At 40.1% G+C, this 17,298-nt stretch overlaps 1 protein-coding gene across 1 annotated transcript; it reads left to right on the forward strand.

The window, feature by feature from the left end:
- The first annotated feature begins 4,070 nt into the window (after window positions 1–4,070).
- tigara (TP53 induced glycolysis regulatory phosphatase a) lies at window positions 4,071–10,230 on the forward strand. Its single transcript, XM_080002474.1, has 6 exons — window positions 4,071–4,153; window positions 5,053–5,090; window positions 6,631–6,752; window positions 7,255–7,332; window positions 7,522–7,632; window positions 9,703–10,230. Exons 1-6 carry the CDS (start codon window positions 4,116–4,118, stop codon window positions 10,075–10,077), a joined length of 762 nt encoding a protein of 253 aa, XP_079858600.1. The 5' UTR covers window positions 4,071–4,115; the 3' UTR covers window positions 10,078–10,230.
- Window positions 10,231–17,298: the final 7,068 nt, after the last annotated feature.

Here is a 17,298-nt window from a genome sequence, read left to right on the forward strand (position 1 = left end):
ACCTTTTGAGCCCTCTCCTCACTGAAACATTTCCAGCATCTTGATCTTGATCTGATCCATCTTGAAATAAAGACATAAAATCAGTGTGAGTGAAAACTATCGAGCCTTCAACAAAATCAGGTGCATCAAACAGAAGATTGTGTAATAAAAACATGCCAGCTTATATATGTAACAGCTGTTACATTTTCCTATTGTCACCTGCCCTCTTACATCCTCTACAACTATTTAACTGCATATTAAATTGTTTGGATGGGTAAAAACACAGGTAGATATGTAATCCTTTAGCTGAGTCAAACCAGCTTAAATGGACTGCATTTTTTAATGGCGCTTTTACAGTCTTGCGACCCCTCAAAGCACTTTACGCCTGACATTCACCCATTCAAACACACATTCATACATTGATGGCAGCGACAACCATGCAAGGTGCACACCAGCTCATCGAGAGCACTTTTAGGGTTCTTGCTCAAGGACACTTCGACGTGCTGCCAGGAGGAACGGGGGATCGAACCAGGGACCCTCTGATTACTGCACGACCCACTCTACCTCCTGCACCACCGTCGCAGGAGGTACAGTAGCTGCACAAATATTAGCAAAATGTTACCAATATTTAATCCAACTCACTAACTATACTAGTTTGGGTAAAATTTAAAAAAAAAATTCAACCAATGATTTCATCACCTTTTGAATGACTGTCATTGAACATGCTTTGCATAATCATTACATCATCATTTAGCAGACGCTTTTATCCAAAGCAACTTACAATTATTCATACACTGATGGGCGCAGCCATCAGGAACAAAGTATCTTGCTCAAGGACACAACAGCACACTAGCCCGTGAAGTGAACCTGCAACCTTTGGACAACTAGATGACCCACTCTACCTCCTGAGGTACTCCCCCGATAGCATAATACATACAGAAACAATGCACCGGAATATTCTGCTCACCAGCTTCGTCCTCAGTCAGGACGTCAAAGGCATTTGCTTGGAGGCTACATGATTCAGGCACCATGTCTTCTCCAAACCCAGAGTCTCCCTCCGTCTGTGGGGACACTCTTGCTTCTGGCTGCTCCTCCCTGCGCTTCCCCCCTCCTCCATCGGACTCCAGGCGTGGCACAGTGTCTTCTCCTCTCCTCCCCTCTTGTACATCAGGCTTCAGAGGTTGTGTACTGTCTTCTGCTATCCTGCCGTGTCCTCGATCAGACTTCAGGGGTGGCATGTTGGCTTTTCCTTTACTGTTCAACAGCTTTGCACTCACATTCTCTCGGTTAAAGCGACACTTTTCACGGCTCCGGCCACAACTTTTACACTGTTTCGCTGTGCACTCCCGATCATAGTGTCCTTGTTTTCCACACTTGTGGCATGTGAACTCGGGGCAGTCCCGTACAATGTGCCCAGGCTGAACACACAGCCTGCACACATTCACCTGTCTGTTGTGAGTCACCCGGAAATATTCACTTCCCTCCAGAGTCTCAAACTTTACTGAATGCGGCAGAACTGTGTCAGGGTCATTCAATTTCACTTTGAGGAACCTTGTTCCATCAGCTACGTCTGTACCCGGCCACACACTTCTTTTAATGAGAGAGATCGGTTTAACTCGCCAGCCTTGCAGTTGCTCCAGAATTTGTCCATCGGTTATATATGTTGGGAGATTTTGGAACGATACCACCAGTTCATTGTTTCTTATATCCCTGACCATGATTATACTATTTTTAACTTTGATGCCGTCAGTAAGTTTATTCTTGCTGTCTTCGTCTTCCATCATTATTTCATATTTCTTTGGAGATCGGAACCTACAGCCAATGACACTGCCACACTGTTTATTGATTTCTATAAGCAATTGCATCATTGTCACATTTTCCTCTCCACAGACTTCAACCTCAACAGTCAATTCTTCCTTAAAACTCTTTTCCCTCTTATATACCATTCTGTTTCTGACATCTTTATCCATGTTTGTAGATTCAGATGTCTCAAAAAGGGTGATTTTGCCACAGGGATTCATAAAGTGTTATTATTACTTTTTTTATATTAATTTACAGCTCAGAGCAGTGTTCTCTTCTATCGATCGAATATTATACTGTTAACGGCAGGCGCAAGCAGATAGGAAGGAAAATAATTAAGCCTAAAAGCATAAGATTATTAAAGGCTTAAAAATGTGGTATAGGTAATAAATAGGTAATAAATAAATACATATATAAATAATGCATATTATATATGAGTAGTCAACATCGCCTTCTTGTGATTTAACAAGGTGTAAACTACTCATATACGACTTAATTTTGGAAAGACTGGGCAAACTGCCTTATAGTAGCTCGCGACGAAGACAAAAGCTTGGATCGAGGGCTGACTTTTAATAGATCGCAAGCACAAAGCTGCTCTGCTACTTACGACACCCTGACCCAGAATCAGGTTGTATGCAAGTGGTTTAACACCCAGTTATTCACAAATGTGCGTACTGTACATGCTGGATGCATTCTGGAACTATTGCGTCACAATGACAGGTGGCACAAGGGGCTGGGAGGATGGAGGATTATAAATCCCCTAATAATCAAAACTGACCAATACAACAGCCTCCAAATAAGATCATGATGAATTAAAAATATTAAGTGTAATAAAACATGATAACGTTACTTTTTGTCTTTTTCAATCTAAAGCAAATACATTTTTTTCAAACTTACCCCTGCATTGTTAGAGTTGGTTGCGCCCAACCCATAACGCTACATTCCATTGAAAGTCGGAAATCGGTAATTCCAGGTTGGTTGTTCCCACTTCGAGCTAAATGTGTTATATTGCCTCCGATTGGGAAACCATGGACGCTCCACAGTAAATGTGTGTTTGTTTGGCAAATCTTGTGAATTCTACAAGCTACAAAACTTGTGTTAACATTACGTAACAACAACCACAGAGTAGCTTACACAAATAAAAGCCAATATAAAGGGAAATTTGCTTGCCGTGGTGCTTCCATGCTGCTGTTACGTATGCCAGATCTGTTATCTCAGCAAACTCAGGCCTGAGCAATCTGCCCCAAAATTAAGACTTTAATGGCCCTTCCTTTGCACTTTTCCAAGTAGGAGGTCTGATTTCAAACTTCCCACTTCAATGGAATGCGGTATAAGCATTGAGCCGGACCCAAAGACCAATCAATAAGCCGAGGTTGTTTGTCCAGTACCTTTAGTACTGGAAGAGCACTTTTTTTTAGATGTTTTGTTTGTCTCAACATTTGACGGAGCCCGATCAAATATTCACAGCATTTGCTGCATATATGAATGAAATTATGTACAGTATATGTATGTGACAAATAAACCTCTTGAACCTCTTGAACTCTTGAACCTTTCATGTGGGCAACATAGCCTATTCATGTTACCTTATCGCTTATCAGAGGCATGTGTTAGTGGGCATACACATGCCTCTCATACACCCATGGAACACTATTCTTTCCCCCCAATAACGCAAATAATTAAAAGATAATGTCGCTTTCTACTTTCAGTTTGTGCAAACAGAGTGGCAATGCCTACTGACCCGAGATAGTACATTTTTGTCGCATACCCATTTTTACGAATGAGAGCTGTATAAAAATGATAATATGATATAGAAATATAAAAAATGACAATAAAGAATTCTACATTATTGTACTGCACTGCTGCTACTGCTTACTTTGGCATAACTGGTCACTACTAGTTAATATATATATATTATCATTATTATTATTATTATTATTATTATTATCATTATTATTTATTTGTGTATTGAGGTATTTTTTTCCACCTCCATCTTACTTCTTATCCCTTTCTTGGCTTGCACCGCTAATTTCTAAAGCCTAATTTCATTTATAAAGAAATAATAAAGCTTCACCTCATCCTACCGTGTGACACATTTACATATACGTGACAAAATATGACGAAGATCAACGTGCACGTTGTTGCACCGCCACGGTGCTCGTCACTGCCTCCGAATTAAAAAAAACTCACCGCGTCGTTGTGTGTTTGTGTTTACGTGTGTACGTGACTTTCATGTTTACATGTGTAAGCGGAAATAGAGGTTTTCCCGAAGCGCCACCTGTAAACCCGTCCGACTGGAAACCAACTCTCCCTGACCGTGGTTCCGTCCCCCCCCAACAATGGCACTGCTTACATTCGGTTTGACCGTCGTGCGGCAGTAAGTTGAATTTCCAGCCTGTTTCCTCGTGTTTCTTTTCGAGTGATTACATGAGTGCGAAACGGGTGTTTAATTGCCATGGAGTATAATAATGGTTTTGTCTCCTCTAACGTCTCCCCTAACTGTCTGGATTTCGACGGAAGCAGAAGGTTCATCGGACTTTTGCTTGACAGCTACGCTGACATAATACCGTAGAGCAGCGTGGCGTGCAATATTTCACTTTTGTCCAACATAGTAAAATATTGTATAATCAACTACATAATGCAGCGAATGCAACTGCGAATGAAGTTGTGGTACGTTAGATCAAAATAGATGCGGTGTAGTTCTGCGGACTGAAACTTGAATCACATCCAGGTTGAGCTGCAAAGGTCACAGTTCCTCATTCAGAATAAACACTGTGAAAGTACAAGTACTCTGACTCAAAACGACTCCAGTGAAAGCCAAAGTACCACGTTGACATGTCCATTTAAGTACTTAAATGTACTTAAAGAATTCAAAGTAAAAGTACTTTTGTCCTGTCCAGTGATACTGAAAGAGTTGAACCTATAATACAGCATAAGGTCCTGGTCTATTTCTTTGTATCATGTGTATCCAGGTTATGATTTGCAATTAAAATAGTGTGTGTGGAGTCCGGACTGATGAGCAGTTTGAGAGATTCAGTCCCTGATTTATTTTATTCTATATATTTATTTTGCTTTGGCTTACTTTTAAAATGTATTCATATAAATCCTGATCCTGGTATTTTTTCTCTCCAAAAAAAATCAACAAAACAACTAAAGTAATCCAACTGTGTTAGAAATGAAGTACAGTAAATACTTGAGATATTTTGTTTGAAATAAAGTGTAGTATTCATGAATATTATTGATATAGTGACCACTCTGTTCAACTGTTTCCGACAGTGGTGAAACGCAGTATAATAAAGACGGCCTGCTGCAAGGTACGTGTGGTGACTGTGATATATGTTATTTATCTTATTTTATTATTGTATTTATATATTTCTATTATTGAGAGCATTTCAATTTACAAAGGCAAAGGCATTACATATATTACATATACGAATTACCATTGTGTAATTATTACCTTACACTCTTGGACCGCATCCCTTTTGTTTATTTTTTTTGTGCAATAATAAACCTGCAATAACACTGTAGAAAGTGTAATAAGTTAAATAAAAGCTAACACAGCAATGATGAAAAATGTATATCCTATATACCCATACCAATAATTTATCCTGTGCATTAGGGCTGGGTATCGGTACTCAATACCTTTAAGGTATCAACCGAAATAACCCAATACCAAATAGTATCTAAACTTCTCCAGTCAAACAATACCTGTATTCAATCCTTTTTGTACCCGGATCTAGAAAAAAAAATACTGTTTTTTTGTTGTTGTTGTTGTTGTTGTTGTTGTTGTTGTTGTTGTTTTCGACCTGTGCTGTCAGCATGCTGGGCTTACAACACAGAGTACTTGTACGCCATTCCATCTAGGATAGAGTTAGTCTGCAAGTGGAGTTCAAGTTCTCAACCTGCAATGCAACTCTTTATTCATTCTTTAATAGACAAGAACTGCTGCAATGACTCTGTCCTGTGGACGAGCTGTAGGATGACAAGAGCACAGTTTTTGGTTATAGAGAACCACCACCAATCCCCCTCTCTGGTGAACTATTTTACCATGTTTGGGTCAATAAACAACTAATGACTACTCCAAGAGGGGGAGAATCACCACAGGTGAGACAGATAAACATAGAACCAAACAACAACATGTACACGGAAAAACATAAACATAGAAACAAGCAACAACGTGTACCTGGAAAAACAAACATCGGACAACAACATGTATCAAAAAAACAGTTAAGTAAGTTAATGAGGTCCAGGAAAACTGGAACAGCAATTGGGCACATGGCCTCTTCCTGTCATAGTTATGTCATATCATTCCTCCTGTACTGGCGATTTGTAAAAAATGACACCGCCCAAATATTTAATTTTACAGTTTTGTACCGTTGTTTTATAAATATTTCAATAAATTGAACACTTTGAAAATGTATTTGTGTAAAAATCATTTGCATGGGGAGGAGTGGTGACATTTTAGGCAAAGCTTCCACTCACATGATGGGTATAGTAGAAAAAATGTATCGAATGAAGTACTCCAAGAGTAACGGTATCACTTTAAGGTACTGGTATTGGTACTGGTATAATACATTTTTAAACAATACCCAGCCCTACTGTGCATAGAATCACACTTTGTAAATGCTGTATATTATTTTTATATTTTTCAGCTATTTGTGCATATTTGGCATTTTTTTATTTGTATTTAATTTTTAGTTCATGTTTTATTTATCTGTTTTTTTTTGTGCTAATTGCCTGTAGAGAAATGCACCAATCCTTTACTATGATGAATTCCTTGTATATGTAAATTCACTTGGTTGATTAAAGTCATTCTAATTCCTATATGTCTGTTTATCCCCTCCCCTGCTCCAGGCCAGGCCATAGATTCTCCCCTATCCGAGACAGGTCTGCGGCAGGCAGAGGCCGTCGGCCGCTACCTCAAAGACGTCACTTTCACCAACGTCTTCGTCAGTGACATGCTGCGAGCTCGGCAGGTGGGACGCCTCGGTTTGCAAACGGAATATACCTTTTTACCTTTAGTGGTGCTTTTATTACTTATCGCACAATGACGCATATTTAAAACTCGTATTCGTAATTCACTCACTCGTAACGCATATATTAACTGAAGACAGAACATACACAGTGTGATAGACGGACAAGAGAGGGCGAGATGGAGGACGAAATATTGTTTTGTTTTCGGTTTGTGTTATGATAAATAATCTTTAGCTTTTATAATGTGAAATGAATACATATATACAAATAATGTTTTTTTAAGCTCTTATGCTTGTTCTAATGCATTTTGTGTGTGTACTGTAGGCACTCAAAAATAAATCATTGGATTGGAGTCATTGGATCAACTAGTTGCAGTAACTTGTTAAACCTATATTTTTATAGGTTCTCGCACCTTAAAATGTGGATTTTATTTTCTCAATTTCAAGCTGAGAACACATCATTTAAGCAATCATCTGTAATGGGAATCACGGTGTGTTGTTCCAGACCGCTGAGACCATCATGAAATGCAACATCAGTTGCTCCGGCCAAGAAATGGTTTGTGACTCTTTACTGAAGGAGAAGGTGAGTGACGCGTATGTGTGTGTGTGTGTGTGTGTGTGTGTGTGTGTGTGTGTGTGTGTGCGCGCGCGCGCACACAGATCCAGTCAATCTATACTGAGACTTACAGGATGAGTGATCCATATCCATCCCAGTCGTTTAATGACCTACCGTTCCATATTCATATTCAATAACCAAATTGTGACTTTCCAGAGTTTTGGAATTGCCGAGGGGCTCAAGGTGAAGGATTTCAAGGACATGGCCCAGGCAGCCGGTCTGTCGTGGCTGGATTTCGTTCCACCGGGGGGAGAGACCAACCAGCAGGTGAACTGGGGTGTAGGGGAGTCGGCCACAAGGGGTCTCCGTTTCTCCACCTAAGTATGGGTAAACATTTTTTTTTCCATAGTGAAAGAATTTCTTTTAGTATATAAAGTGTGTTAAAAGTAAATTTCTGCCAAATTTGTACTTTTTTTGTGAGTATACTTGAAGTTTATTTTTTGGGTACCTTATGTACAAATTTAAAGGGCAGCTTTTAGACTGTCATACATTATTGTGCTGTGTATTAAATATTAAATATATAATATTATATATTATATTATATTAAATGGTAACCTAACTTAAACTGTACTTTAGTATACTTAAAGAAATAATAAAGAAATTAATTCAATTGTATACATATATAAAAATGTATTTTATGTATTTAAGCACATCTTAAGGACAACTTCTAACACACCAAGTACATCTTAAGTTGTTTCCATTTAACACAACTTTAGTTTATTAATTGTGAATACATAAACGTATACTTAATATATTAAGTTTACTAAAGTATATTTTTATCACTTTGGTAAAATTCACTGATATAACTACCTCCACCCCCCCAAGTTCATTCTATCTTTAGAAAAAACGCTATCTCCCAAAATAGCTTCGCGAGCGGAAACTGTTGTAGGCTGAATTTTTTTTTAGCTGCTAACATTTCAGCACACAAACCGCAGTAAGACTATACTTCACTAAAAGCCCATCAGAGCATTGCTTGGTATTTATTACAGTACACTGGATGTACTTTCGAAAGGCTGTGACCTATTACCTAATTATTGGTGCCAAAATGAATTCTAGTTTATAGATAGTATAAATTGTGTGGTATGGATATTTCACTTATTTAACTCAACATTTAACATAATTGTATTTTTACTTGAGCATTTAACTTCAATTTTCTTAAGTAATGAATCTGTAATATTCAATGTTGATATGCTATAATTGATGCTTTGCATATAGTTGCTCCAACTTTACTGTTTTGTACTATATGACATTAAATCTTTACCACATATCACAGGCCTATTCAACTGGTACGCGTGGCCCCCATTTGGCCAAATGCCGCCCTCATATTTACACAGACTGGACCTTTGAATACATTTTAAGGTTAGCAATGAACTGCAGTTGCATTCATTTCAGAAATGAACATCTAGAAATGTGTTCAATTGAAGGTCATCTGTAGTGAGTATGAAGGTGGTTTGGCATTTCCTTGGTCTTTGTTGAGCCAGTGTAGTTACACTCAGGACAATGACAATTGCCGGTTGAAAATCCGGCCCCAACAGAACCAGCTGAATTACGCTGATCCATGCGGCGTCAATCGGCAGTTTGCTCTATTGACCACTAGGTGTCAGTGCAGAGGAACCTACCGTTTGACCTGCAGTCCATGAGAAGATGTAAAGTAGTGCAGCAGGCTGCAGTCTGGCAACATTTATTTAAATTCGACTTCTAATGCATCAACCCTTTCTCTGAAAGTGAGGTGGATCAAAGTGCATGTTCTTCCACCGTCACCCCACCACAGAATGTTCGTCACTGCCTCCGATTAAAAAGTCACCACATAGTTGTGTGTGTGTGTGTGTGCGTGTGTGTGTGTATGTGTGTATTTGTATGTGTGTATTTGTATGTGTGTGTGTGTGTGTGTGTGCGTGCGTGTGGCGGTGTCGGAACACGGGATGTTCCATTCCAGAGTCAACCAGCTTGGCTTCATCTGATGGAACTTGGCCCACGGCTTCACCCTCCCAATGCGATCCAGCGGGTTACGTGACCTACGTGCCGCCCAGGGATGATATTGCAGAAATGGAGGGACGTAGACATGTGACATAGAACATCAGAGGACCACGTAGGGGCCAAAAAGGGCTTCCTGTCGCTCGGCATTCTTAAATCTAGTTAAAGGGTTTGTTAGTCTAGGATCCAACCGGTGTAATCCTGTTTGGGCTGCAGGGCGTAACGGAAGAGCGTCAAGCTGTATTTTTCCACTTGCAGGGTATCACTTTATGTCCTTATGGTGTTGGATGTTAATAAAATAAAAGATTCTGAGCAGGTACATGTTGTGTTCAGTTAAAGTTTATTTTTGTTTCTTTTCTTTAGGTCAGGCAGCGGGTCACAGAGTTCCTAGAGCGCATGCTGCGTCGGATCGAGGCCGACCACTGGCGCGAGGGAGGCCGGGGCGAGGCCGAGACCTCTCCCACGGAGGGGAGAGCGGACGACGGGGTGAGGGGAGTCCCCGTCCACGCCCTGGTGGTGGGCCACGGGGCGTTCATACGCGTCGCGCTGCGGTATTTCGTGGAGGAGCTGCGGTGTGCCCCGCCGCCCGGCTCGGACCGGGCGCACATGTTGTCCCTGTGCCCCAACACGGGCGTCTGCAGGTTCATCTTGACGGCGAGGAAAGAAGGGGACGGAAGGCTCGCCGCCTACGGGGTGGACTGTGTGTTCGTCCACAGAGCAGAGCACGTTGAGGCGTAGGGTCGGAGAGAATCGAATGGAGACAAAAAAAGACAGAAGACAAAAAAAAAAGTTTTCAACACTGTAATAGAGTTTCCCGTTTGTTTTCCCAAAGCGTTTGTACGGCTTTGTGTGTTTTGTGCCGCTCATCTCCACAATAAATAATGAATTTAAATGTGATGAATAAACAGTGATTTATAAGTAATGGATGCAACCAAATGCAACCAGCCGGTCACTATCGCGAAAAAAAAACCCCAACAGAGTCATCAGCACCCTGGTCGTTATTTTGTGATAATGATTGACTGGCTGCACATTATCCCACTTATTACACGGCTACTTACCAAATAAAAGAGTGCATCTTGATTTGAAATAGTTTCATAACCAGAGTAGTTTAAGAGCTTCTGCTAAGAAAAATAGTCCAAAAACGTAGCAAACTATTCACCCTCGAACCAAGCTTCTCCCTCCATTTACTTTTATTAATGTGAAATTGCAGATATCCGCATACGTCTCAAGTCTTCCGTTCCGTAGTATCTATGCAACGTCACAAGATATTGGTGCTAGCTAGTGTTTGCATCAACATGTCAGATACGAAGGATGTGAATCCAGGCGGGGAAGCGGTTGCCTGGGACAACAGTCATTATTAACAGACAGCGGTTGTTATTCACAAATAACTGACCGCTGGTTGCCGCTACTGGCCAATCAGGACGGAGGACAAGTTATTCATTGGAAATGATTTTTTTTACTTTGGATTTATTAAACACCATATATGTCATGTCTTCAGAGTGATCATATATGGTCACAAATTAAGAAATTTAAATGATAAAGTTGACAGTAAGACCATACCAGTGGCTTTCAAGTTGATTGTCCCACGCCCACCAGGGGGAATTTGGATCACAAACCCCAAAGACACATGAATACAGTAAAAAAAAAAACATCATTGAGGAAAAAAATAGATGTGAAACTTGAAATGAAGATGAAACTTAAATATGTTTTTGTCTCATTATTTTGTACACTTTAAAACCGTCTGTGATGATGATCATTTTAAACGCTTTATCGTAAATGATGAACTCCGTTAGACGTCCCTTTTGTAACTCTTGGCTGTTCATTGCTGTAAATGTGCGGGCGGTTTTCCTCTAATGAGTTTCTCTTCTATATTTATCCTGTCAGAGTTATATTGAGAACAGAACTCCACTCCAGTGTTGATTTTTCTGGAAATCAGTGACTGGTTGTTGTGAGTTAACACTTTGGTGAACACGGACACATGCACATTTACGTTATTTCACCTTTATTCGACATGTACCGTCCAGGTGCTTATACAGGTAGTCCTCACTTCACAACCTACCTGTTTAACGACTGTTTGGACTTACGACCAGCTCTCTGACCAGTCTGTGTTGTACACTGCGTGCAATACCACAGTGTGCGTGCTGCGTGCACGGCATCTCAGCGTCAAGCATCTCATCGCGCATCACCCTTTATATACTATACACTATACACACTATATATAGTATATACACTATATATATACTGTATAAATTATATATACTATATACACTACATATGCTATATATATTATATACAATATATACAGTACAAAATATACACTATATATACTACAGTGTATGCACATTATATACACTATTTAAATTATATATACTATATACACTGTATAAACTATATATACTGTATTTACTATATACAATATATACACTATACTATGTACATGATATATACCCTATATATGCTATATACACTATATATAAACTATATATAATATGTATACTATATACACTAAATACTATATATACTATATACACTATACTCAATATACTATATATACTATATACACTATATATATATACTATATATACGATATACACTATATATACTGTAGCTTGAATGTTATTCTCCCTTGTAAGTCGCTTTGGATAAAAGCGTCTGCTAAATGACTAAATGTAAATGTAAAATGTAAATATACTATATATACTCAATACACTATATATAATATATACACTATATATACACTATATTCACTTTATATACTATATATACACTATATATACTATATACACTATATAATCTATATATACTATATACATTGTATACATCTCATGTACGCCCCCTTACCGTGAAATAACACGGGTCCTCGCTTATTGACCAATTCGCTTAACGACCTGGTCCTAGGAATGGAACTTGGTCGTTAAGTGAGGAGTAGCTGTATACAGTATTTTGTACTTAAAGACAAAATTGTGCTTTTTCCAGGCTTTATTTTTACTGCTTACATAACCATTTTAACTCAGTGTACCTAAAAAAAAAAAAAGAACATTGTTGTTCTGCTTAGTTTTACGCTGATAAAGAAAAGGTTACTTCTATACACTCAGTAGCAGTCAGTAGTACAAAGTCAGTGATGGAAAATGTGTTTGATAAATAAGGACTGTTATTAATACATGTTAATGGTGCATTAAAAACTAAAGTTATTACGCAGGTCTATGGAATACTTAAAAACTTAATTCTGATTAGTCAATGGGCGGTAAACAACCGTCAGTTATTTATGAATAATGGCCACTGTCTGTTAATAATGACTGTTGGTTTCATGTCCCTTGTTTCACTTAGTGTCGTCTTGGACTAATTTTCTTAGCAAAAGCTCTTACACTAGGCTTACTAATTATAAAATAATTAAAAATCGATATTCCGTCTCAGTGTGTTATTTTATTTAGTAAGTAGCCGTGTGATAATCAGGATAATGTGCAGCCAGCCAGTCATTACCGCAAAATAACCCCCTTCATAATGATACAAGACCTAATGACCCTCTCCGAGGGTTAGTTGCGATAATGACGGGCTGCCTGCACATTTGTGGTGTGGGGATGGGATGGTTTGAGCAGCCACACCTGACCTGGATCTAGGTGATTGGGTCAGGGTGGCTGCATGCCTGTTGCTCGTTGGTTGGGCTAATGAGCAGCAGGTTAAAACCCCCATCCTCACACTCACTCAGGCTAGGAGCCCTGTCGTGACATGTTTGATCTGCTCCTGGGCTAATTCCAGCTAGCCTCATTTCCAATTGAACTGGTGTCTACTGGTGTTTGTCTTCTGTCTCTCTGCCGGAGGGCCCAGAAAACGCCACTTGGGTGGCGTGCGGAACAACATTGCCACAACATTAACCTGAATTTTTTTTTACACAAAATAGCATCAGATAATACCTTGCTTTTTGAATGAAATGTGAGTTTTATGTCCTATGGCCCACATCGTAGCTTCTCTCTAGACTCGAGGTACCGCCCGACCTGATTGATCTAAGATCTTTTAAAACAACTTGCCAACTCCTACACCCACTGTTAGAGTTTCATTTAAACTTGATTATTGGTAGAATATTGAATCAAATTGTCACTATGTAGAAAAATACATGAATGAATATGTCCATACAGTTTTGCTTTGATAATGGTCCAGCCATATTCAGTCACTTCCTGCACTATAAAGTTAGCATAAAATGTTTGATGATACCAGCTACCATGGTACAGTTGTATACAAACATGTCATTGTTCTGTTATTTTTTAGTGACTAGAAAGTTGATTCTTTAAGGAGACAAGTTGAAACACCAGCATAAAGGGTAGAAGTTGTAACAAAGTTGTATTATGGGTATATTTCATGTTTTATTTACTTTTTTAGTACACTTTTATCAACTATTAACTTGCAGAACAGGCATTAAGAATAAGTACAGTAGCCTATAAGTCATTATGTATTTTATTTTCTCCAATAAATAAATATTTGTGTTGTAGCTATCGGTGTCCGGCACCTGACACAGTTTATCTGTGATATAAACAGATGAAAACAACAGATGAATTATTGCAGTAAAAATAAAATGTAAAAACAGCAGCGACTTCTTCTTGTCAAATGAAAACCCTTGGTACAGGAGAAAATAACTGAGCAGAACTTAACAGCAACACAGAACGGTTAAACAAATCAAAATTATTGGATAAAATGATGACCTGACAATCTTTGAATCATGCTTGCCATGGTTATTAATATTTCATATAAATGATTTGCATACGCACTTACACGTGTTTCTGTAAAGCTTGACAATAGTAATAAATAGTGAAGTCATCCATAACTACAAATCCTACAAATTTCTCCAATTTCTAGACAAATATGGATAATTATTGACAGTTTATACATTTTGCAGATGCAAGAGAAATATTGCTCTACCTCGCCCAGCAACACATCAGCTTAAAATTTAACTGGCCAAAGACGTCAAAGGGCAAAGGGACACAGGTGGGACCCTGCTTCTCCCAAAAGATTAGAATAACGTTGAATGTTTCCAAACACTCCCTCCACCATAACTCAAACAGAGGGTCCTGCATAACCCGCAATACGATAAAGAACAATGACATAATACCCTCTGAGAGACTGCGTGTTACTGATATGGAAACAAGTATTTTTTGGGAAGCCCACTTAAAAATGCTCATGATTTATCTCTGAAATGTACTGTTACAGATTTAGGCATTCATCAAGCTTTTATCCCCAAAAAGAAAGTCCAACGTTCTGTGAAGTAGTCCACCATCCCAGTGCAAATATTTCAAAGTGCATCAACAAACTTGCATAACTACCAGGGCTACTCCATGGCATGGCTACTCACGTCAGGACACGAGCATGCACACACACACACACACACACACACACACACACACACACACACACACACACACACACACACACACACACACACACACACGCACACACACACACACACGCGCGTGCACACGCACACACACACACACACACACACACACACACACACACGCACACACACACACACACACACACACACACACACACACACACACAAACTGACTTTGAAGGCACACATTGTCTATTTGTGACAAGTATATTGTTACGGGATTAACTAATGATATTTAAAGGATAGGTTTGCCGTTTTTCAACACAGGCCTTGTGAAAATCTTGAGTCCCGTCTTTTATATCCGTTCCTAGAAAAAGACTCACTGAGAATCTTTGAGAACCACTCTGCTACAGCTTTTGCAGTCCAATGGGCCTTAAAAAAAAATAATGAAGCCCCCCCCCCCACTCCCCTTTAAAGAGTATGACACTAGAAACAGGAAGTTGTATCGCTTATTAAACATGAAACTCGCATTATCATCACACGTGTCTTATTGGGTTTCTTTTTATGTTTTAAGCAACAGTAATATTACATTTTACTTTTTGCAATTCCGTGGTTTAATGTTGGCTACTACATAGCCAACAGTAGTAGGAAGCGACACAACTTCCTGTTTCCAGTCTCTTATATTTTTGGGGGCAATAAAACCCAGAAAACTTGGGCTGTATTACATGTAATGAGAAGCTGCAGCAGAGGAGTATGTTTCTTAATAGTAAAGCGTTCCACGAACAGTTCTAAATGATGGGAACCAACGTTTTAACAAGGCCTGGGTTTAAAAACAGCGCACCCATCCTTTAAGGGTGAACATACAAATGTACATATATATACATATGATATATACATACAAGTGTACATACGATAATAGCAGTATTATTCATAGCTATCATCTATATAATGTTTCGCTTACTTTGGGTAACAAGCCAAGACGACCCCTTGTTTTGGATCGCTTGCAAGTCGTTCTATGTGCCTCACCGATTTGGCACAGTCCACAGAAGCAAGAAAATGTGATGCTTGAATAAAAATATTTACCTATTCATTTATTTAATTTGAAGTTAATAACTCTCCAGTTTCTTATTCTTGCTCTGCCCGCTCTGCGGTGTTGGTCTTGATGGGGCTGACTGGCCCACTGGAATGCAACACCTCCAAGGGGTCGTCGCAGGACGTGATCGTCTCCTTGGAAACGGCGCCGGCCTGGTCTTGCTCAGACAGCTGGGGGTCCTGTTCCACGGGATCAGGACCAGGACGGGACTCAGACCTCCTCTGCCTGCTCACCAGGGGGTCCCGGAGCCTCTCTAACACGGCCAGGAAGCTTTTGGGCGACTCTGGACGACCAGTAAGGCCAGTAAGACCAGCAGCCTCCTCCAGTGGCAGCCAGTAGTACAAGGTGTCCCCTTGGAGCTCCAGGCCTTGACGAATGTCCCTGAAGAGACAGTCTGCCATATTCCTTCTTCTCTGTTTGGGTAGGGGAGAGGCGGGAAACGAATGAGTATAAACTCAAGTGATTCAAATGAAGCGTATTCCTATGAACTACATCCGCAGAATACTCACAGGGCCGTGCTGCCATTCTGCTTTTGAATCCCTGCACAGGAACTGCTTCCCTCTCAAATCAAATATTGACACAAAGTTGGCAGTCTTTGCTCTCACCGGTAAAAAAACTGAAAATAAACAGGGTTTGATACACTGTCAGAAATAGGGAAATTGTGGGTAAATGAGTCTAAATAAAACAAAAGATTGAGCTCTGGATAAATAACCATGTTGGAGTAAACAAGGCATGGGAAAAAGAAATGTTGAATCCTACCTAGAGAGTCTTGGTTGATGCCTTTTCTCCCCTTCAGCTTCGGAGGGAAACGTCCGGTGGTGGTGGATCTCCTGCGGTGCTGGGCTGGTCGCGGTGGAAAGTGTTCAATCTCAGGGACGGCGGTCGTACAATCCACCGGTACATTCAAGGGGAAGGTGGCCAGAATCAGAGCGAAGGGAAAAAACAGCATGGTCACTTGAGATGCTGCGCTTACCAGAGTGAAGGACAAGCGCTGGAGCTGTGGACAGGGCAGTGAGTAGAGGAGGAGGAGAAAGTCCAACAGGTCTATTTAAACAGGGGGTCGATAAACCAGCTAACTCATTTACTAAAACAGTACCACTCACAGTTTTTCCAGGGGAGGTGGGTTTTCTCTGTTCTACTAAACATGCTCAGAACCCATTGAAGGCCAGGGTGGTTCCTGTTAACTCTATAACGTTGGTTCTTCAAGTCTCGATTCATCAGAATGGAGGTTTCTTTAATCAGATGATTGGAGGAGATGACCAAGCTCAGTCAGAGTCATCAGCTCGAAGACATAAGCTGCTGGACCAGAGTCATCAGCTCGAAGACATAAGCTGCTGGACCATGAGGACTTCAGCTTTGGGGAGTTCAGGGTTTGATGTCGAGCAAGCTTTTTGAAAAGTAACACCCCGAGGGCATGTTTGAAAGCGCCTGGATTCCGCGGTTGCGCTTGAAGGAGACCCGCTGGGGTGATGGTGTTGCTTCACATCCGCAGATGGCGGGCGGCCGGTTCAACTCCCTCACCGCCCTGGAAGCCGGGCTGCAA

Source organism: Zeus faber (assembly GCF_960531495.2).
Source record: "Zeus faber genome assembly, chromosome: 6".
NCBI classification, from domain to species: Eukaryota; Metazoa; Chordata; class Actinopteri; order Zeiformes; family Zeidae; genus Zeus; species Zeus faber.